Here is a 22284-nt window from a genome sequence, read left to right on the forward strand (position 1 = left end):
AGGGACTGTAAGAGGATAGAAGCAATGCCATCACTGCTCCCTTACCTGTTTTGACACAGTATACTTGGTAGGAGGGGAACCACTCTCCATACTGGCAGGTGATGTACTTGTAGTCGTTGGTGAGGGTGTAGCCAGGATCACAGTAAAACTCCACCACTGTCCCGTGGTTATAACGCTCACAAGGCCGTGGGTGGCAGATGTAGTCTCCATGACTCACCATGGGAGGTAGTGGACAAACTTGGGCAAATAAACAAAGAGAAAAGGAGAAAGACATTAATGCCAGCAAGTCCCTGCTGGGCATCTTCAGTGTGTCAAAATTAATGCACAGGGCACAACTGAGGCTCCCTTTACAGCCTCCCTGCAGTTCTGGGTTTGCCTCAGCGGCTCCAGACCACTGCTGCTGGGAGGTCAGAACCCATCCACCCCAGCAGATGGGGGCACACATCTCCTAGCTGGCAGCACACACCGGTGGGGGGTGCTTTGGGCTCTCACCCACCCCAGCAAACTCTGCTGTCACCTGCTTCTTTAAAGGCCTCAGAGATGGGATTTGGGAAGCTTCCCATCCTCTCAGAGAAGGGGAGGGCGAGAGGGAGACGGAAGGGGCCACAAGATGGCTATATGAGGAGGGACAGGGGCAGTCAAAATAATCCCTCTCCTTATAAAGCATCTCAAATTCAGCTGTAACATCTTATTTTTTTGTTTCATTAACATGATAAAATGGTTACATGCACTAATTAAATTCCTAGCTATTAATTTTAAAAAAGGAGGTTTGCCATCAGCTATGCTGCAAGAGAGGCACAGCATCCAACATTGCTTGAGCACCCACAGTCTCTACCGTTCTAACGTTATTAAGTTGAGCTTAAACTCTGCCCGTGTTATTTGTGTTTTGTTATCTCTGAACAGCCCCACTGATCTCAGTGGGACTGCTGGTGGAGTGAGGTCTTAAATATAACAGAGGCTGAGCCTGTGTTAATTAAGTACAGTGGTTTACACAAGGTTGGGTAAATAGGAGGGAATTGTAATATAAACATGTGGAACTTTTATTGTAGGCCCTGTAATAAAAGTAAATGTCCTCTCATGTGACTGGGCAGATGAACTCAACGGAGAACCGAGGGAGCACTCTCTAGGAAACAGCAGCGGTGAAAGCAGCTCGCAAGCAGTATTTTTATGAGAGGAAACTTTTCCACTGACTAAGTGCTAGTTGATTACTGTTTTCTTAAGTGCTTCTAACACAGACAGAAAAAAAGTCCCTACAAAGTGTAATGATGTCTCAAATGGCTACACACTGACCCAAAAAGGGCTTAAATTACTGGATGGCTTGTTTTATTTGCCTCCAGAGGCAGTAACTAACTGGCTCACTGCCCCATCTACAGGCTGTTCCCTTCACTTCATGCCTCTCTTATGCAGGCAAAACCTACTGCATTGATTTAAATAATGAAAATGCCATCTCTTGGAAGAAGAATCTTCCCAGAAATTATGATTCAGCTGCTTCTCTCTGTGAATCTTGTTACATGAATAATGCATTTCATAAAAAAAAAATACACAGGATATTAAATGAATCTTCAAGAGAGGCTGATTACAATGTGCACCAATGTCTATTCCCTATTCCCTGGGGACATGGTTTTGTTTGCATTTTCACTGGCAAGGCTTAATAATAACTTGAAATCAGAGCAAGTAACTCACATAAAAATTCACATCCTCAGTACTCTGCATACTTTCCAAAGTCTCTGGGTCCACAGGAAAGATGAATGCTTTACTGAGAAGTCAACTCAAGATTGAAAACAATTTTCTTAAGGCTAGAGCAAAGGTGTCAGACTGAAATAGTGGGAAAGCACCTTTTGTCCGTACCAGGGATCATTCTTCTGTTAAAAACAAAATGATCAGTGAAAGCAGTGATTCTGGCTTGCCGTAAGGAAACATGGTATATTTTTACTATCTGTACTTAGAGCATGAGAACAAAGGAAGACAGCAATTTAAGCCTCTGCGATGGCTGCAAGAGAGGTGTAGATGCACAGTACCTTTCTAGCAATGATCAAGTAAAGCACACCTTATCACAAAGCACAACACAGAGAAACTAATTTTCCTCCCCAGCAATGTACTTGCTGCCTCATCCTGAAACTTTTAATATTATTAAGAGACAAAGCAGCCTGCGGAGTACAAAAAACCTCAAAGTCGGTGTCCCGGCAGCATTGATTAGCTCAGGAATCACCCATTTCCAGGCATGTTAAAAACCTGGGGACAACCCAGATATAGAGTTGTCAGTTTATTTACATATGAAGATGTATTTTATGAAAGTTGAAAACAAGAGAATCACTCTTTGTGTAGGACATGTCCCCAGTGCTGAAAAAAAGAGTGCCACGTCTTCTGTCAACACTCTCCGTATTTCAACAGAAATGCTCATGTGTTTGTGCTGCCTGGAAACTTCTGCAAACATCTCTTTCATACAGTGCTGAGCTTTAGAATTAAAGTTGTAAGCAGCTGTACCTACCAATAGTTCTTGCATAAAACACTCTTAAAACCAGCAGATGCAATGCAGCAGGTTTGAAAATGAGGGCATTTAGCTCAATTGAACCAGTGCTTCATTCTTATATCAACTGGACTGTCATTCAGGGGCTCTTACTCACTTAGGGTATCCTTCACCACCTCCTGTGAACTTTGTGTTCAGCCAGTTTCAGGATCCCTCAACATTTGCATGAGCAAACTAGCCCCCATGCACAATCAAGTTCAGAGCCTCCTTTTCAAAATCAAGTCAAATGAGACATATTAGAAACAACCAGAAATTAACTTGCTTTGAGCTCTGGGCAGTTAGTTATACACCCTGTCTCTTTCTTGACTTGCTCCATTCCCACGGTCATCCTGGCCCAAGAACCTTTAAAGTCAGTGGAAGGACAGTCAAGAAGTGGCCTTAGTTTTGATCATAGAAGACCAAGATTATGAAAGTCTGGAGGGCTCCTGAACACTCTCGGTTCCTAAAGACATAAGATTTTTAGTGCAGAGCTAGTTGTCTTACAGGGCCAGGTCCCTTTTTTATGCTAGATAATGGACTATGACACTGCTTACAGAGATTAACGGAATGTGCCAGATGAAATATGGGGGAAAACTCATGTGGCAAATCTAAGCACACTGAAGTTTTCTAGGAAAGTCAAAATTCCCACTGGTCAGCCCTATTGTATTTGGAAATTACAGGCCATGGGCGTCAGGCAAATGCATCAATTCAGGGAATGAAAATTGCCACAAACTGATTAAAATAAAGGTGCACCCGGCAAGCAAAGCTGACAGTGGTATAAATGATAATCATAGAAACAAATTATTCTACTTCAGGCAGTTGTCACAGCTTAAAAAAAGCACTAGGTGCAGTTCTTAAATGACACCGATCCCTTACCACCAGTAGCTCTCAGCATCTTCACTTTGTAAGGCTTTTGGCACTTTAATGTGCTAATTACGACATCCAGCATGGGTAATCCTGTAGTGTCTTCTAACGACTAACATTGAAAGACCACATGCATGTGTCCTTAACTTTGTAGCTTGACAGAAGGATGGGCATAATTCAGGCAGTGTCTGCTGGCAGTTCTGCATATGTGATCCTGGGTCTCCGCATCTGTCTTTGTAGAGAAATTGGCCACAGACTGTAAGGGGACCCACAGGAACTTTACAGCTTAGCATTCTCAGCTGAAAAGCCACATTGTTCATCAAAAAAGAAAGAACAAGTGTGTTTATATGGCAAATAAATCCCTTCTGGGATGCTCGAGATGCCTGTTACTCAAGGAAGTTGAAGGGAGCAACTCCTGATTTGATTTGATGGACTTCCCTGCTGCTCTTAGGAGCTGCTGGAGCTTTGGGCTCCCCTCTGAGATCAGCTATGAGCTTTCTGCTCTCACTGATTTTAATGAAAGATTAGCACTCTCACAAACAGCTTAAAACCTGGGGAGTCAAGCATTGTGTTACAAACATCACCACGTACTGGCTTGGAGTAGAGGCAAAGGCAGGTCTGCCCCACAGCATGACCGTTCCATGCAACAGCCACATCCCATGGACCAGGCTCATAGTGAGGGTGATGCAGGCTGTGGGCACTTACTGCCCAGACACTGGAGCAATAAATGGGGTTCACCCAGTAATTTTTCCTACTCATTGAAGTCAAGAAGCTTTTTAAACTCTGCTCAGAGGAAGCTGCAGTAATTTTGCACTCTTGACATTAGAACTGCAGGAGGGAGGGAGGATTTTTTTGCATTAGCATATTCTCAATTAACATTGATGACACAGAATAAAGATCACAGAATGGTACAGGTTGGAAGGGACCTCTAAAGATCATCTAGTCCAATCCCAAAGATGTCACATCACTTTTTAGAAGCCACTGGTAGAAAAATAACAATGGAGTTAAATACATTTACAGTGCTCAAAACCTTCTTTTAGTCAATCAGTTCAATGGCTAGATGTTTTAGTCTTTGGTCAAAGTAGGCAGGAGGTAAGTTATTCAAGTTTTGTGCAGCTTTTGGACATGAGCCAAAACATAAAAGCAAAAATGTCTTGGAATAGAGGACATTTACTTATAAAAAAAGGGTAGGAGTAAGCAAAAAGCTTATTTTCCACCCTTGATTTTTTTGCATAGTATGCTTTTCACTCTAGCTACTAGATTGCCTTTTATGTAGGAGATTAGTTGCTTGTAGAATCATAGAATCATAAAATGGTAGGGGTTGGAAGGGACTTTTACAGATCATCTAGTCCAAACCCTGTCTGCCCAGATCAGATCACACAGGCACGCGTCCAGGCGGGTTTTGAAAGCCTCCAGAGAAGGAGACTCTACAACCTCCCAGGTCAGCCTGTGCCAGGGCTCCCTCACCTGAACAGTGAAACAGTTTTTTCTGATGTTTAAATGGAACTTCTTGTGTTCCAGTTTCATCCCATTACCCCTTGTCCTGTCATAAGATACAATAAAGAAAGTGATACCCCAACCTCCTGACATCCACCATTTAGATATTTGTAAATATTAATAAGATTCCCCCCTCAGCCTCCTTTTCTCTAGACTAAACAGCCCCAGTTCCTGCAGCCTTTCCTCATAAGGAAGATGCTCCAGTCCCCTGATCATCTTGGTGGTCCTTCCCTGGACTCTCCAGAAGTTCCCTGTCCCTCTTGAGCTGGGGAGTCCAGAACTGGACACAGGACTACAGATGAGGCCTCACCAGGGCAGAGTAGAGGGGGAGAAGAATCTCCCTTGACCTGCTGGCCACACTCTTCTTGATGCATCCCAGGATACCATTGACCTTCTTGGCCACGAGGGCACATTGCTGGCTCATGGTTAGTTTACTGTCAACCACCACTCCCAGGTCTCTCTCTGCAGAGCTGCTCTTTAGCAGTTCGACCCTCAGCCTGTACTGGTGAGTGGGATTGTTCCTTCCCAGATGCAGGACTCTGCACTTGTCCTTGTTGAACCTCATGAGGTTCCTCTCTGCCCAACTCTCAAGCCAGTCAAGATCCCACTGAATGGCAGCACAGCCTTCTGGGGAATCAGCCAGTCCTCCCAGTTTGGTGTCATCAGCCAACTTGCTGAGGGTACACTCTGTCCCCTCATCCAGGTGGTTGATGAAGATGTTGAACAAGACTGGCCCCAGAACTGATCCCTGTGGAACTCCACTGGCCACAGGCCTCCACCTCGATTCTGTGCCATTCATCACCACCCTGTCATTCAGCCAGCTCTCGATCCACTTCACTTTCCACTCATCCAAGCCACACTGCCTGAGCTTTCTGATGAGGATGTTGTGGGAGACAGTGTCAAAAGCCTTGCTGAGGTCAAGGTAGATGACATCTGCTGCTCTCCCTTCATCTAGCCAGCCGGTTATGCACTCATAGAAGGGTATCAGGTTAGTCAAACAGGATTTCCCCTTGGTGAAGCCATGTTGACTCCCCCTGATAACCATCTTATCCTTCATATGTTCAGTGATAACATTCAGGATGAGTTGTTCCATCACTTTTCCAGGGATGGATGTGAGGGTGACTGGCTTGTAGTTTCCTGGGTCGTCCTTCCTGCCCTTTTTGAAGACTAGCATGACATTGGCCTTTCTCCAGTCCTCAGGCACTTCACCTGTCCTCCACGATTGTTCAAAAATGATAGAGAGAGGCTTAGCAATCACATCAGCCAGCTCCCTCAGCACTCTAGGATGCATCCCATCAGGACCAATATACACCATCATACACCTCAACAATTCCCAACCAGTCAACCTGACAGATCTCTCGATTTCTACAGGTATTACCAGCACATGAATCACGTTTGCACTGCACAGTACAGAGCTCTAATTTCAAGCTCCTCATCCTCTCCCATACACACAACACCACATTCTATGACAGTATCAAGGGGAATGTAATGCCTATATCCTATATTCAGTTGATGGAACACCAATGTTGGCATCTTTCACAAAGGAAAATGTTTCTTAATAGTGATGAGTTTGTAAAAAACAACAAGCAAAAAGAAAATAAATCAGCAGTGTTAAAAAAAAAGTAGCTGTTATTTGTGCATTTTAAACGCTAAAGAGACTAAACTGTTTAGAGAACTTACCAATTTCTTTGTTAGGCAAAAAGATCACAATGCAAAAAACAGTAGACAAAAATTGGTAGCTTTTGTGTAATATCAAATAGGGAAATGCATGGGGTAAGAGGGAGTGGATAGTCAACATAAAGAAAAGGAGGCAAAGGAAATGACTTCTGCACTTTAAATATTAAAGGATTTTTCTATTCTATACTTAGATTCCAATTCACAGTGATATAAAAAAAGTATTTTCATTCTAAAATTGTAGAAAAAAAAAATCCCATTAAATGGTCTGGTATTGTAAGTAGAATGGAAGAAAAACTGTTAAACTCAACCACTCATATCCAGTTGAAAGCCTGAAGAAGAAATTAAGAGGTTTCTAAAACGAAGGAAGCAGCAAACTGAGTTGCTTTAAAATAAGCCCTGTCAAAACATCTCAGTCTAGAACAGCTGCTAAATGAGAATTTATTTCTAATGACACTCTTGTGAAACATAAGCAGAACAAGAAGCATTCCTGGAGTAACTTTTCATTTATCGTGAACACCAGTTTAACAATATCCTGATGACACATTCCTAAAACAAATGCTGCCAGCATAGTGAAGGGAGACTAAGTGGAACAAGTGGAAAAAACTTTGAGGCCGTTGAATTTGTGTTTCAAAAGTGAAGACATACTTTGAGGAACTTTTCTGATTACTCATTCCCACAGGGAAAACAGCAGCACCACTAGTAACGCCAGAATAGAAATTTTAGTGGAAACAACTAAGTGAGCGTTTATATATAAAGTAACTCCTACTAAGCCTGACAGTAGACACGATTTAAAGCAACAAAGATACAAGATGCTTATTTTGAAATCTGAAGTTTCCAGCAAATTTCTTTCTCAAAAGCCTACAGGAAGAATTATTAAAAAATATTGTATCCTTAGCAAATCATTTCTAAATTTTTCTCCAACTTAAACTTTCTCAATTACCTAACCTTCACAATGCAACTTAGATGCTTTCCTTTGAAAAGGCACCGATCAGTTAAGCAACTTCCTCTTGACTGTTCAGTGTCAGTGTTCAGTAAGCATCTGGGAACATGCCCTGGGTCTCACGGTTCCAAGCTGCTTGCTCTACCCCTAGACAGTCACCCCTGGGTAATTCTGTACAAGCTACAATAGCAAGCCAAGCCTTTCAATGTGCCCACAGTGAGAAAAACTTTTCACCTTCTATGGAGTGTTAAATGAATTGAATAATTAAGTTTTTAATGAAAAGTTGTTTCTCTGGCCTAGCTTTGACAAACACCATCTTGCTGAAAATCGCTATCACTTACACCACTTGTATGAGCCTAAACAAAACAGTGTAAAATTAGTTTCAAGCCTATTTTAATAATAGTTTAACATCAGATGATTCCTAAATAGAAACAGAAGGTGATTTACAATCATCATACACATAGCTTCCCTGTTACTGGAGTTGCAGGTTGTGGAGCCTGTTTTGCAGCTCCAGTTAGCTGAGCTCCTACAGGAGCATCATGCCAAATGCACACTCGTCCTCAACAACCCTGCAGTTCCCAGCACACCAACCTGTGGAGATTTGATATTAATGCCAGTCTTTAGTTTCAAATGCATTTCACAACATGTACAGGATGAAACACACCCCAAGTGATCTTTCTCCTCTAAATTAAAATCACATATTTCATTTATACTATGAAAAAATGATGATGTTTGCAGCAATAAAGAGCTAGGAGTTCTTTTAGCAAAACACTCATACTTATCTTTAAGGAAATATTTATACTCATTATTCACATGGGAGTGTTTGGAGCACCGTGGTCTCATTTACAGCAGATCATATAAGCTTTCTTCATCATTTGCTTCTAGTTTTGTATCTTTCTTTTCTCATGAGTGGCTGACTTTTATCAGTAAAGGTCCTTTTAGGACACTGAGAAGCAGATGCTGGGCACTACACAGATACCAAACAGGAAGGAATCAGGCAGTTTGAAACTAAGTCAGTCCTTGGGTATTTGACAGGCACCACAGGATAATCCCAGACTGGGTAAAGGTCAGACTGCTTAGAAGTAGAATGGAGGTGAAGGAGGCAGAGAGAGTGCTGTTGGGAAGCTGGCTAAGAAAACCGGAGAGATGCAAGCACCTGTCAGGGATGTCTGAAGAAGCCAGTGCCCTCTGTGAGCTGGACATATTGCTGTTTTTTATGGTTGTTTTTTTTTTTTTTTAATCCCTCTTTCTTTAACAGCTTTTTCCTCTTTGTTTATAAGCAAGAATCCCCTATGTGGTGACACCTATACTAGTCATCAGGGATTGACAGAGAGAAGGAATGCTGGAATAGGCAAGCTGTATTCGAGGGCTTAGCTGAAGACTAAGGAAATCAAACCATACTACCTGGGAAAAGAAAAAGCACAAGGTCCCATTTTCAATGGAGTGGTACTAGAAAAAAAATCAAACACGTTGGAGGTGGGGAGGAGGAAAAACCAGCAGGACATCTTAGCACTGTAATATCACAAAACAGCTTACAAGACTAGGAAGGCAAGGATGAGTTATCTGTTTCTGTTACTTACAATTAGTTAAGTGCTTGCCTATACTGATTGGTGAAACTGTCACCCTTTAAATACTGGGGGTTTATCTCTGGTAGTGAACAAACCTGCACAGCAAGACTTCCTAATGCATAGAGTCTGTAGCTGCAGTTCCCTCCACTTGTGGAAGATGTTCTGTGACTACACTGTGTAGCCAAATTTAGTGACCATGTCTATAAAGCACAGAGGCATTTGATTTCAAGGTAGACAATGTAGTGTGCTTTTCCTTTCCAAGGAGCCCTGACAGATCCAGATAAAGACTAATATGATGAAGCAGCCCTCAGGGAGAAATTCTGTCTGCTTTCCCCCACCTAATCCTCAGCCTATTTAAAGCAGTATGGATAAAACACTACATGCATCTGGCAGCTAATGTGGAACTTCAGGGCAGAAATTACGGCTCCATAAAAAATTGGAACGTCTGTCTGATTCTGGAAATGCTGAGGAGTTTCTGAAAGGTACACAGGTGATAAAGCAGGTGTAAAACAATGATTTACTGTGAAAGTCCTGTGCATCAAGCAGAAACAGAAGACATAAAAGAAACAGATCACAAGTTGTTGTTCTGTTGCTTTCTTGAAAAAAACTATGAACAGTGGAGAAGGCATCTGTTTCAATCACAACCAAGATCAAAGGAGATTTCTGCAATGCAAAAATGGAGCAGTCACTTAGAAATATAATGGTATTTATCTTCTTCAAGCAATGTCTTCAACTTGGAGTCTGCTCCCTAAACCTCCATCCCTTATAACAAGAGCTGTAAAAAGCCCATTTTTGTGTGTCATTCTGTCTCAAAATGTGGTCTGGTTTTCTTTCTATTTCACTTTGCAATACACCTGCTGGACTTAAGAGTTTGGATGATTATTAAGGAGTATGTCCACAGAAGAACGTGATTTGTCTGCCTAGTGTTTCATGTCACTGTGCTCTTTCTGAGCTGAATTATTTCCTGTGCCTCCTCAGCTGCGGGTAAAGGTGTACAGATGAATCTCAGCATTCTCCAACAGCATAAAAATACAGATATTCCAAGTCACTATAAGTAGCTTCTTAAAGTGTTCAACTTCCACACTCAAACAGGATGGCAAGATGAGTATCATTTCTGCACTCCTGGTTGATGAATGGCCTACAGTGCAGAAACAGAGAGAATTATTGATTTACTCTTTTTTTAAAAAAAAACCAAAACAACATCCCCTTCAACTCCTTCATTACACTTGCTCTCTTAGACTTAACCAGAATGTGTGTGAAACACTACCAGCCTATTTTATCCTTTGGCCATCAAGCTAAAGGTGTCACCGCTGTAAAGGAGTAGCTCAAATAAAGGTGCTCACAAATACTGTTGGCTCGTGCTGTGTGAGCATTTACTGCTGGTTGTCGTTCCCAAGTTGCAAAAAGTATTGCTGTAGGCAGTGAATATATTCTGAAACACCACTCTAGTCAGAGCTATTAAAAATGAGGCTATCAATGCCTCATGTTAACATTACCTCAGTTAACTTGGATGACCTCTTTGGCAGTTGAGCAATATTTAATTTATTCTCCCTCCTGCCCGCAAGCTCAGTAGGTGTAAACACAGAAAAGAATCCTGGTATCTATCTCTTAATTTCTTAATACCACAGTGTTTCACAACTTGCTTGTATTGCTGCCCTCTGCTCCTTCTACAGGATTTTTATCTGTTGGAGATCTGCTGCATCAACATTATCATCCCCGAGGATATGCAGCAGTCTGTCATGTTGGAATTTACCTAAAGCCTTCTCAACATCAGCGAAGAAACACAGAGAGAAATCCATTTATACCAATATACAATATCTCAGGCTTAGGATTGCTTACTTTATTCCCATTCCTGAACATAAATTGATTACAGGTTGACTTGTATCTTTTTTTCTCAGTGTGCTGCTGTATGTTCCATCAGCATTTTCAAATGTTCTAAGGGCATTGTTTATCAAATGTAGAACTCAGTGTCAATCACCATTCATGGCATTTGCAATTACTACTTAAGAGTGAGGATTCTTGACGCTCTCCCTGAAAGTATCCTGCATGTAATTGGTTAGAAAGTTTAAGGTACTTTGTTTTGAAATATTGTCTATGGTATTTCACCTGTAACATCACCCTCCTCCTGTGCTCTTTTGTGCTCTTTACTCTCCAGGTCCTTTGTCAGAAATAACAGACTCTCTATATGACTGTCTGTACTCAGGATAAACCTGATGATAAAAGAATTATCAACTTGAAGTTCTGTCCTATATTCTTGCCTGTCTTTCCAGAATATTTTTTTTAATTCGTGTCATAATTTCCTGGTTTTAATTTTCATGAGTAGCCCCCTTTTAATCTTCAGAAATTTCCTGGTGTGCCAGCTAGGTTTTTTTGGGCTTCCCTTACACTTACTCTGGCTTTGTTGTGCAATTTTCTTAATTCCTTCCTTCTCCTATCTTTCATCCACAGTTTCTATAATTTTCAGGATCCTTTCTGTAACTGGTGGTCCCTTAGCACTGTATCTTTTCACCTCCACTCCCAATGAGGTGGTTTAATATACCGGAGTTCAGAAATGCCTTCAGTTTTCTTCTGTGTTTTTCCTCTCTTCTACTCATTGAATCCCTCCTTTGAAGTCTATGCCTCATGTTTCTCATTTTGAATCTACCTGCAAAAATTTGAAATATTTTCTATTTTACATTCTTTCAAGCTTAACCTCTGCTAGAGAATCTGCTGATCCTCGCATGAACAATCAAGTTCTAATATTGCAATATATCTGATTTCCTGTAGGACCGGTTTTTCTGTTCAGCTGGGATGGCAATGATGAAACCAGACACTTCAGACAAGAGGATGATCTCTGTTATTTGTAAGGTCCATCAACCTGTTTTCCCTTTTACTCTTAAATACAAAGCAAGGAATTCCCAATTACACTATCCACACAGCTGCTTTATACTCTGTCACTAGCACTATAATCATATTCTTCCATTCTTTCCTCTCTTTGCCTGCTTCACCCACAGCCTGGTCCCCATTCTTTATAAGAACTATTCCTTATATCTTTTTGGAAGACTTCCAAATGGCATGAACAATAAAAATACAGGGTCCGAATGGTAAGACGTGTAAATCATATGCACATCACATTCCCAAAGTACTAATGTCCAGCCTTTTTTATTGGTTTTTGTTTTTTAAATTAAATACTTAATAAAAGGTTAAGATAAATACTATATTAATATATACTGATATACTAAAAGAACCATTTTCTAATTCTATACATTTCACAGAGTTCCATAGTGGGATGTTTTCAAGTGTTTGCTCTCCTCCAATGTTTTTGGAAGCCATCTCATTTTACAATAAACGTTTATGCCCCCTTTGGTAATCTCCAATTTAGGGTTTTTTCCACCTATCTTTTACATATCTGATTTTACAGAAGGCAATCACTAACTTATATCAGTTTTCTACAGATGGATGATTAACCTCAAACTGGCAATTTAAAAATCATGTATTTTTTTTCATATTCCTTAGATTTTCATATATAATTGGAATTATCTAGTGAGTTTCAGTATAAAAGAAAGATTAAATATCTTATACAAAATTATGGAACTCCACTAGAAAAAAGGATATTAAGAAAGTTAAAGATGAGAATCTAGGACTTAGAGGAGACAAAAATTCAGTGTTAAGATGCTTCATCTTATCCTCTAAATGACTGTAAAATTTTCTAGCACTGGTGAAACAACACCATTTCCTTTACTGTCATTCTCAGATATAGCTGCACCATTTCAGCTAAAGCTTCCCAAATGATTCAGCTTCAGGCAGACTCTTGAAAATCAACCTGAATGTTTTAAATCTGGCAAAGGTACAAGCATTTAAGAAGAGGATCTCATACCAGTAAATGCTTGGCAACCTCAGCTAGAGGCATCCTTATACGCCTGAGCTGTACAAACTTCCCTGATCAGATGGAAACAGCTGTTTCTGAGAAGCCCTTGCATAACTCTGCATAATTCTGCAGTCTTTGCTTGAACTTCAGTACCATGTAACACAATTTTGATGCACTGCCGTGGCTAAAGCAACCATGATTTTAAATATCAGAAAAAACTTGCCTATCAGCAAAAATTAGTCTCTCACCAGAGGTGGTGGAAGCTCTGTGCTTGGCGATATTGAGAAGAAGACTGAACTGAGAATTAGAAAGCATGCTGTATGATGGGAGCTGTGTGGTCCCTGGTGAAACTGTTTATTTAAATGGAGCTATAAACCTTTCATTTAGAATTTTTTTGGCCTGAAAAAGAGGTGAAAATCCATGAGAATGACATATAGCATTTGTGTGATCTCACACACATTTAAGAAACTCCTTCTGTGAAGGCTTCAAGAAGCACATATATCAAAATGAGAAAGCTGTAAGCAGCATTGTTTATAGCAGAATAAAAGCTCTAAAATGATTTGCTGCAGCTTCCTAACAACCGTTTGCTTTTAATCATTACCATATTAAAATACTGAGCAGGAAATGTCATTAGACTAAATTTTTATTTGATCATGAAAATAAGTAAGTGGAATTAGTTTGTTATTTGCAGATTTCCTCTGTGAAAAATACTGCTTGGCGAGATTATACCTCACACGCAAAAGGAATGCTGAAAAATGAGTTTGACATGGATATTCAAGGTGTGGAATAAAAAATGTGCAGGAAGGGACTTTTAGTCCACTAAGAGTAGTGGATTGTACCAAGCTTCCCGGAGACTAGAGCTCCTTGCACAAATCACTTGAACAGTTCGAATGAGGGCACCTCAAGTGGACTTACCCTATCAGGATTCAATTTTGAAGTTCACTGCATACCAGCTAAAGCATGCCTACAGCAGAGTCCACAAGGAGACTTGTCACCAGTAGCCTTTTAGTGACGCTGCTCTCTCTTCTGCCCCACCAGAAGCAGTGAGAGCCCCAAAGCTGAGGTGAACCTGCTCTTGCAAGCATTATGCTCTAGGCCTCAGTCTCCTGTGCTTCACTCAACACACGCACAGATGAGATGCCAACACGAAATCACTCCAGAAAGTTTTAACAATTGAAGACAGCAATAAGAAAGTGATTTAAAGGGAGGCTGGATCTAAATCAAAACTCAGGAGGCCTCCCAGATGGCCCTGATCCAGCTATTGGCACACATGAATTCCCCCATCACAGATCATCATAGCTGACTGGGGATGATAACTTTTGACATTTCATTTAAAATGTAGGGCTGTCAGGGCAGCAGTTCTTACCTCATGTTTTAAGTCATCAGGAAGAAAGAGATGGTCCACGACTTTATAATACAAGCAATAAACAATAAGCAGAGGAGTTTTCTCAGGGATTTTTGACAGGAGTGGAATGCTCACCTGTGTTAAGTGAGGGCAAGACAAACTTTTTCTGCTTCATACCCTTGAGTTTCTGTATTTCAGTGCTCTGATCTTCCTGACTGAAGAACTGTTGTTTTTATCAAAATGTGCTCTTTGGATTAAACCTAACAGGGACCTTCTGATTTTTTTTTAAATGTAGTTCTGTTATAAACAACAAAACCCAAATCTCAAAAAAATGGCTTACAAAGAGCCAATTTGGGATTAACCTTTTATGGTGGGCTAAAGAAATGTTAAAAAAATCATCTTAAGTCACTCCAAAATTACAAAGGCATTTTTGAATTTTAGAACTTGACTTGGGTAAAAAGGAGGATGATTTTACTATTATTGTGCAGTACATCATTTTGTTGATCCTGTTGGCAAATGTTTGCACTTCCAAAATGCCTAGCATTTAGCTCCGTGACATAAGCATCATATATGAATTCCTGCAGTTGTTTTTATAGCTAAATTCTACATGCAGATACCTTCCTTGAAAGGCTTGAAATAGAGCAAAAATGTAGTCCTTTTAGGGGAATGAAATGCAGAGGATGTATATGGATTCCGATGACTTGCTAGGATGTTCCATTCAAGATGCAGTATGAAGACGGAGGAAGGTAGTTGACAAGGTTTTGACGGTGTAGGGAGCATTCCATTCAGTATCTTTGTTTTAAATGTATGGGATGCAAACGTAAATGCACTACAATATCCTCCATTCCAGCACTGCAGCTGTAGTCACAGATTATTCCTTTTGGCTTGGTACAATTTACCTCTGTTTTACACTGAACTGTTTTTATGTTCCTAATCAATAAATTAGCTCACTCACTTTGGTTGCAAATCCTTCCTTAAGGGTCACTGCTATGAGAGACAACAAATATTCCATCACGTAGCACTGTGTAGTACTAGACAATGTTTGCAGCTGGCAGAGCCCATTGAATATTTTTTTATGGAGTACTTTTTAAGTTTGTCATGGAAATCCATTCATATCTATAAGAACTCCGACCATCTGCACACCAATGTGAATTCTCGGTACTTTTATTAGCAAAACTGCAAAGAATTCACATTGTAAGGGCAAAGTAATCACCATTATGAGCTCCCCCTCTTTCACTTAGGACACTGAGAGAGCAAATATTAGTTAGGGAACACCAAGAACTAATGGTGCGGTGAGCCACACTAGGTGGCACGCAACAAAAACAGGCAGGCTCTGCGTGGCCAGTGGAAACAAACAACAGAACCTTAGTTATAGCCTGGAGTTCCAATCATTTAGAGCATGCTGATTTTGCAAAACTGAAAGAGAAACAAACAATAAGACATTTACCTTCCACATCAAGGCACCTAGGTGGACTATCTGACCAGATAAGGTTATACATGCACTCAAGGACCTCTGCCCCTTCTAGTTTATATCCAGGAAAGCATTGATAGTACACCACTGTTCCTACAGGGAAGGAGGCCTCGAACTCAGACATGTTAATGTAACTATGAGGAAGAACCAATGGCCTCAGGCAACCTGCAAATTAAGAAGAGGGAGGTATCTTTTATTACAAGGTGCTTATCTCAGACATCTTCACACATCTTGGTTACAATTCCTAAATTGCAGAGTGCAGTGTTTTTCAGCTTCTCTGCCATGATTGGCATGTGTGCGTGACGTCCCTCAGATACATATGCCTCATTACCCTGTTTCAAATGCTTTTATTGTTCAGCCCACACACTTTGCTAGTGTGGGATTCACTCTCAGCAAATCCAGGAAAGGTTTACTGAAAATGACAGTATTTTGTTTCACAAACATTCACTGGCTTAGCAGATGGCAATTTATTTTTGAGGTAGAATCTTTAACAAATAAAGATTGTCATTTATATAAACCATGAGTTTTATTCCTTCTCTTAAAATTGACAGGCACGTAAATAATCTTTTATATTAAAATGGTTCCTGTGACAAATTGCACAGAGCAGTAAAAGATTTGCAGATGGAAGTAATAATTTTGAAATTCCAGTCTGAGAAGGTCCAAAGGGACATGATTTCCTATGAGTAGTCCCATGATAAACACTGAATAAGGTCTCAGATTAGGTTATAAAAAGTTGAGGTACCTGTTATCACCAGAAATTGTAAACGTAGTCAGAGAATACGCTCTACTTCTGGAATTACTTCTGAGGGATTTGTACCATGGATGGTAGTGAGTGCTGACAGTTAAACAGTCACTAGCCATAGATGGTGCACGAGTAAGCAGTGAATTTAATAGACAACATGACTTTATAACATGTCATTCACATACATTCAGAGTCTGTTTTGAGATGGTTTTTAAATGAGAGTTTGTATGAGAGAGAACAAAATAATTCCTCATGGCCTTAGAAATGACCCTCTGGGTAATACTTAATCCTGTTGATTTTTTTAATTTGCAGTAATGTGGAGGAAAGATGATTAGTAATCAGGGAATGAAAAATAGTATCATAAAGTTATGAGACTAATAGGAGCTGCAGTATGGCAACCCATATATTGTCTCTTGCCACTACTAGGAATTTCTGAATGATGTTCATAGGACTCTCACAATTTTAAGCCTGAGGGAAAAACTAAAACCAGCCTAAGAACTTGTAAGATACTGGTATCTAAAAGATACCAGTACAGCATACTGTACTACCAGAGCAATGGATTTCATAGCTGTTTTACTAGCTGGCTATCTCCCTGCTCAAATAAAGCATCAAACATTCTATCTACTGGCTATTGCTCGTACCCCCTGATCAAGCATGCTCCACACATAACACAAAGGTTCCTGCAAACTGAGTAGCCCATTGAGCAGGATGACATAAGCAGCCTCCAATGGGACAGAAAGAGCATAGACTGCCAAAGCAAGACCAAGCTTACTCTCCTTGCACCCTCATCAGTGAAAATTTTGTCCTACTGGCACAGAATTTTACTGCTTATTGGGCTCCTTTTAATGGAGAACAGAGATTTACCTGAGTTTGTACAAGAGCCAAGTGTTTGTGAAAATGTCTCCAAATATCTCAAGCTTCTTGAAAATTTCACTTTGACTTTTTTTTTTTAAATTCTAAAAATCATCATTCCAGATCAGAAATTATCATTATTATCTCTTGGCAAGAATAGCTTGAGTTTGGATTCTTCCATGCTCTACAATCATTTCCCTTCTGCTCTCGCAGGAAGAAAGGCATCTTGGTGTCATGAGACTCTCCTGCCTGTTGTAATCAAAGGGACACAGAAATGTAATTGACAATCTATTTAGTGCAAGTAGATAAGTGGCTTTGATATTATTAGTGCTTGATATAGCAAAAAAGCAAATTCTGGAGACAATTGTGGAACAGGCTTATAGAATTTGGCAAAATATGGTAGATACTTGAATCAGAATTGCCTAGTCTCTACCTGTCTAGTAGTTAAAGCACTTGGCTCTTGTGCAATTGATTTCTTAACTTTTACTGTCACTCTTTTTATTTTGAAAAGCAGTTAATCTTGAATATTGAGTAGCAGCAATTGATTGTGTTTCATAAGAAATACAACAACAGAAGAAAGCAACAAGCCAAGGGATACTTGGGGTCCTTTTGCTTACCCAGCTAATACTGGCTGTCACAAAATTTCCACCTGGATCTTTGGCAACTACAGTACCCGCACATTAATCTTTTGAATATTCACCTCACCAAATTACCTTAATTAGATGTGAGGTGCACCCACTCTCAAAAATGGGCTGTATACTTCATATTGTCATACACGATGCCATTGTTCAACACGGGCACCTAAAACACTGAGCTATCCTTGTAATGTGCCCAGATTTCTGTGCCGTAGTCTAAGATAACACCTTGGGGGACAGTTTGATGTGCCCCAAACCGAGAGTCCTAATGGTGGATATCCATATAAACTAAGCTCCTCTAACTTCTGATTCAGCTGCTCATCAATATCATCACATCAGAAATGCCCTGAGTTTCACGTCTCACTCTGCCACCATCGCTCCTCCCCTGCCTGCCTGCGCCAACTCTGCAGATTGATGTTAATGCTATAATTAATTGCCTACAGAGAACTGTCAGCTTTAGGAAACAACAGATGGGTTTGAGAAAGTTAATACTAATCCAGTCGAGCCCTTAACACAGAGAGTTAAAATGCCTTGATGCTGTTCATCTGGTCAAGTTGTTACCAAGATGTGAATTGGTTAAATACAAGTCAAAGGTACTAACACACACGTTAGTAAAGGCAACAGCAGCCCAGAGTTAACCGAATTTCCATTGACTAAAGCTGGCTTACTCCCAACCATTTCTCGCAGGCTAAGCAAAACTGGGATCCCAAACTGCTAATACAACTAGTGTTACGGCTAATGGCTTTTCTGGCCAAAATAATTCTGGTGCACACCATACATTTTCAGACAATATCTATGAGTCTAATGGTGTGTGAACCTGATCAACCACTCTGCTGAAAACTCTGATAGAAGAACAGGTTGCAGCTTCTCTTCTCTATGCCTGCCTGCTGCACAAGGCAAAGAAAAGACAACTGCAGCTAGACTCTTTCCAGAAATTAGCTGGTGCAAAAACGTGAAGATCTTTTGCTGAACTTCTGACTGATTTAACCCTGCTTTATTATTTTTTTTAATGCAATATATCTGTGTCAGATTTTAGAGTAGAAACTAAAAGCAGTATTTAAAGTAGTATTTTAAGTATGGGTATGTTCAGAAAGTGGCATCTTCCTTCATGCAGTGAGCAACAGGGAAGAGAAATCAAAAGAATCTTAGCAGCAGCACTATTCAAATACTGTACAGTGGAGCTTATTAGATCACCGACATCCTTACAACTGTGGAAGAAAAGAAGTGGCAAACTATCACAAGGTGCATGAGCTATAAAACAGGATGTGCTGGTGTACTAAACCTTGACAAATGGGTAGGTTATCCCATGTTCCATCGTCTTGACATATTGAAACCATGTTGTCTAAGTCAGGGTAACGAATCTGGAATCCTTCATGACAGCTGATTATTAACTTATCGCCAGTCCTGTATGTCTTGTTATGAATCTCTGCATCTTCAACATGTGGAACAAGGCAATCTGTGACTTCATGAAAAAAAAAATAGTAACTTAATTAAAAAAACATGGCTAGCTATTCAATAATCAAGCTTTTAACCAAAAGTTGTCAGTTAATGTAAGTGCTCTGCTTAAATCATTTGGAAAATACATGCATTTCAGTAAATACATCCTTTCCCTAGTTAACCATCGGTTACAAAGTCCACAGCACTGTAGTAGAAGCTGATGTGCTACAATAATGGACCATTCCCCCAAAATCTTTTAAACAAATAAAATCAAGAGCACTTAGGAAGACTTTTTAATTTTGTCCTTCCATTACAAAATTACACTGCAGTCTGCCTATCCCAAAGTCCCCCGTGTGAAGGCAGACCCTCTGACAGCACTAAGGACAGGACGAAAGAAAAGATAAAATACAGGTATGACATGAGGAACACAGAAAAACTGCAGTTTTAGCAGAGAGACAGATGAAAATCAGGTACAAGTGTTTATCTGGCTCCACTCCACAGGGTTTGTTATGAGAATAACACTTCACTTTAATCTTACCGATTCTGTTTTAAATCAGATAATTTTATGTGCCTGAATCCATATGCCTTTAGATGGCATGCCTTTTAAGGCTCTGAGCAGCATCATCTCAAGTGCTTGTGGAAGACTGTCAACAAAAGAAATTACTACAAACCTCTAGTGATATACAGGCATGGGCTCTATTACCTGTCTGTGATACATGTACCATCACTGTATGTGCCAGTGCCAAAGACACCAAAATACAAAATAAAACCCAGAAGACTAAAAAATGGAAGATGTTGTGGAAAGTGGGAGGAAAAGGCAATGTAGTGTAAAAATCCCTCTGCTAATACCAAGTAACTGAGAGACAAGCCACGAGGATATTAAAAATAGTCCAGGTGACTCAAAGTTCACCCTCCTCATAAACGCAAAGTGAGGAAAAGATAAAATATTGGGAAAACATAATTGTTTGTCTGCTAGCAGTCAATCCATGATAGAGATGGTGATAGAGGTTTCCAGGCATCAAAACCCACAAAGTATTTCAAAGAAAAGCAAGACAATAAAAATATTATAAGCCTGGTTTATGCTGGTTTTCCCCAACACTTCTACCACAGGAGACAATTATCTTAATTTAGGAATGTAGTATTTATTAGATCAAAAGTTTAGGAATCCCCCAAGACTTGAAAAAAAGAGACAGTTTCTGCCATTTTCATGGGCATTTCTCACTAAAGAGGAAGAGGCAACTCAGCATTTGTATTTAGCAATTAACTGTGGGCATGCATCAATTAAAGTGACAGCAACAGCCTACTTCTTTGCTTAGAAGCACAACAAGAAGCAAGATAAACTGTCATTTAGCATAGCACATGCAAAATACGAACAGCAAATACATTTCATAACCTATTTCTTTATTTAGGCAAACTAGAGGATCTGTAATTCTGAGACTCCATCACTAAATTTTGCTAACATGAAGTGGAAGAGTGTTGCTTCCCCTGTTAAAACATTTTCCTTTGTACCTTCCCATTATAAAGATGTTTTCTAAAATACATTGTACTTGGCTAACTTTTAGTATGGGGCCTGGGCATAATACTAGTCAAAAATCCTCTAATTTCTCTTCTTACTTTTAGCTTCTTGGCTGCTGCTGCAGGTACCTCCTGCTGCCTGTAAGAGGAAGGGCTGGCAGTCTGCCAGGCAGTCTGAGAACCTGCAGCAAGACATTTTATTAGAATTTATTCATTTATAAATACCCAAGTCAGGGAGAATGCGAGCCCTAACAGAAGGTTATACAGTGCACTATGATGACAGTGCAGACATCACCTTCAAAGACTGGACAATTTTCTCTCTCTGGCAAGTTAATCAGCAGAGGAGACAGCAGAGGATGCCCTGTAAGAAATGCCGGATGCTAAGCCTTGAAAGCTGTCATGAAGAGGCTGCCCTGGGCCTGAGTGTAAGATCAGAGAGATGGGGTTCCTTCACAGCATCCATGCAGGAAAAGGTGGGAGATAGATGTCAGAAGACAACATCAATCAACAGCTCGCTCTTTTGGTATAATAGCTTTCTGTTGCTATACAAATAGAAGAGGTGCATTTACGTATAGTGCAGTAAAATATTAGATTTCACTTTCAAAGTGGGGGAAATTGATTCCGTAACAATGATCTATTGCAGTGACTTCATTCCCATTATTCCAAGTAACAGCTATAGATTGAATCATTTTAATCAGCTGGGTGTTGCCAGAGAACAATGATAAGTTGCTCATCCTTCGCCAGCGGCATCCTGGCTGACTTTCATAACAGGCCTATTACAAGCCCCAGCTAAACATGAGGCCTATGGACCACTGTATTACAGCTCTTTTTCCTGATGCCTTGTGAGTAAATGCTTTCCCACTGGCAGGATTTGTATTGTTTAGCATTTAGTCCAACATAACTTGCAGTAGCTACCTCTCCACAAACAACTGGATTAGCTGACACAAACTCTGCTTGGAAAAGCTGAGAGTAAGCGGTGGAATTTTGAAATGTCCTGTCCTAGAAAATAAACTTTATTCTAAGTACTTTTCAGTAAATCCGAGGAAGCTGCTAAACCATTTAAGGGAATCCACGGTCTTTAACCAGCGTCGAGCAGCAATGGCTGTGACTTACACTCCTTTCTGGCAGTTTTACATGATGTACTTTTATCTACTGTGTGAATATTAAAATAGGTCAGCAGAAAGAACACCCCAGTTAGGAACACATTTCTTATCTTATCTTGTGGAGGCACAAAGAGGTGAGGCCCAACAGCCTGCAGGTGCAAGGGCTCATCTTGATCTAACTTTGATGAAGATGCAGGAATTCCTGGCTTTAGCAAATCAAGTGTATCCCTCATCATAGGAAGACTTAAGAGTAAAATTTGTTAAATGCTATAGTTATGGTGCTTT

The 22284-nt window shown here is 40.2% G+C and overlaps 1 protein-coding gene across 1 annotated transcript in view; it reads right to left on the reverse strand.

Moving 5' to 3' along the window:
- Nucleotides 1–22284, reverse strand: part of SUSD4 (sushi domain containing 4) — a 74910-nt gene that overhangs the window by 4332 nt on the left and 48294 nt on the right. The window contains 3 exon segments of the mRNA XM_061989638.1: nt 46–237; nt 15692–15880; nt 19227–19406. Of these exon segments, the coding sequence (XP_061845622.1) occupies nt 46–237; nt 15692–15880; nt 19227–19406 (561 nt within the window).

The sequence above is a fragment of the Colius striatus genome, chromosome 2, assembly GCF_028858725.1.
Source record: "Colius striatus isolate bColStr4 chromosome 2, bColStr4.1.hap1, whole genome shotgun sequence".
Lineage (NCBI taxonomy): Eukaryota > Metazoa > Chordata > Aves > Coliiformes > Coliidae > Colius > Colius striatus.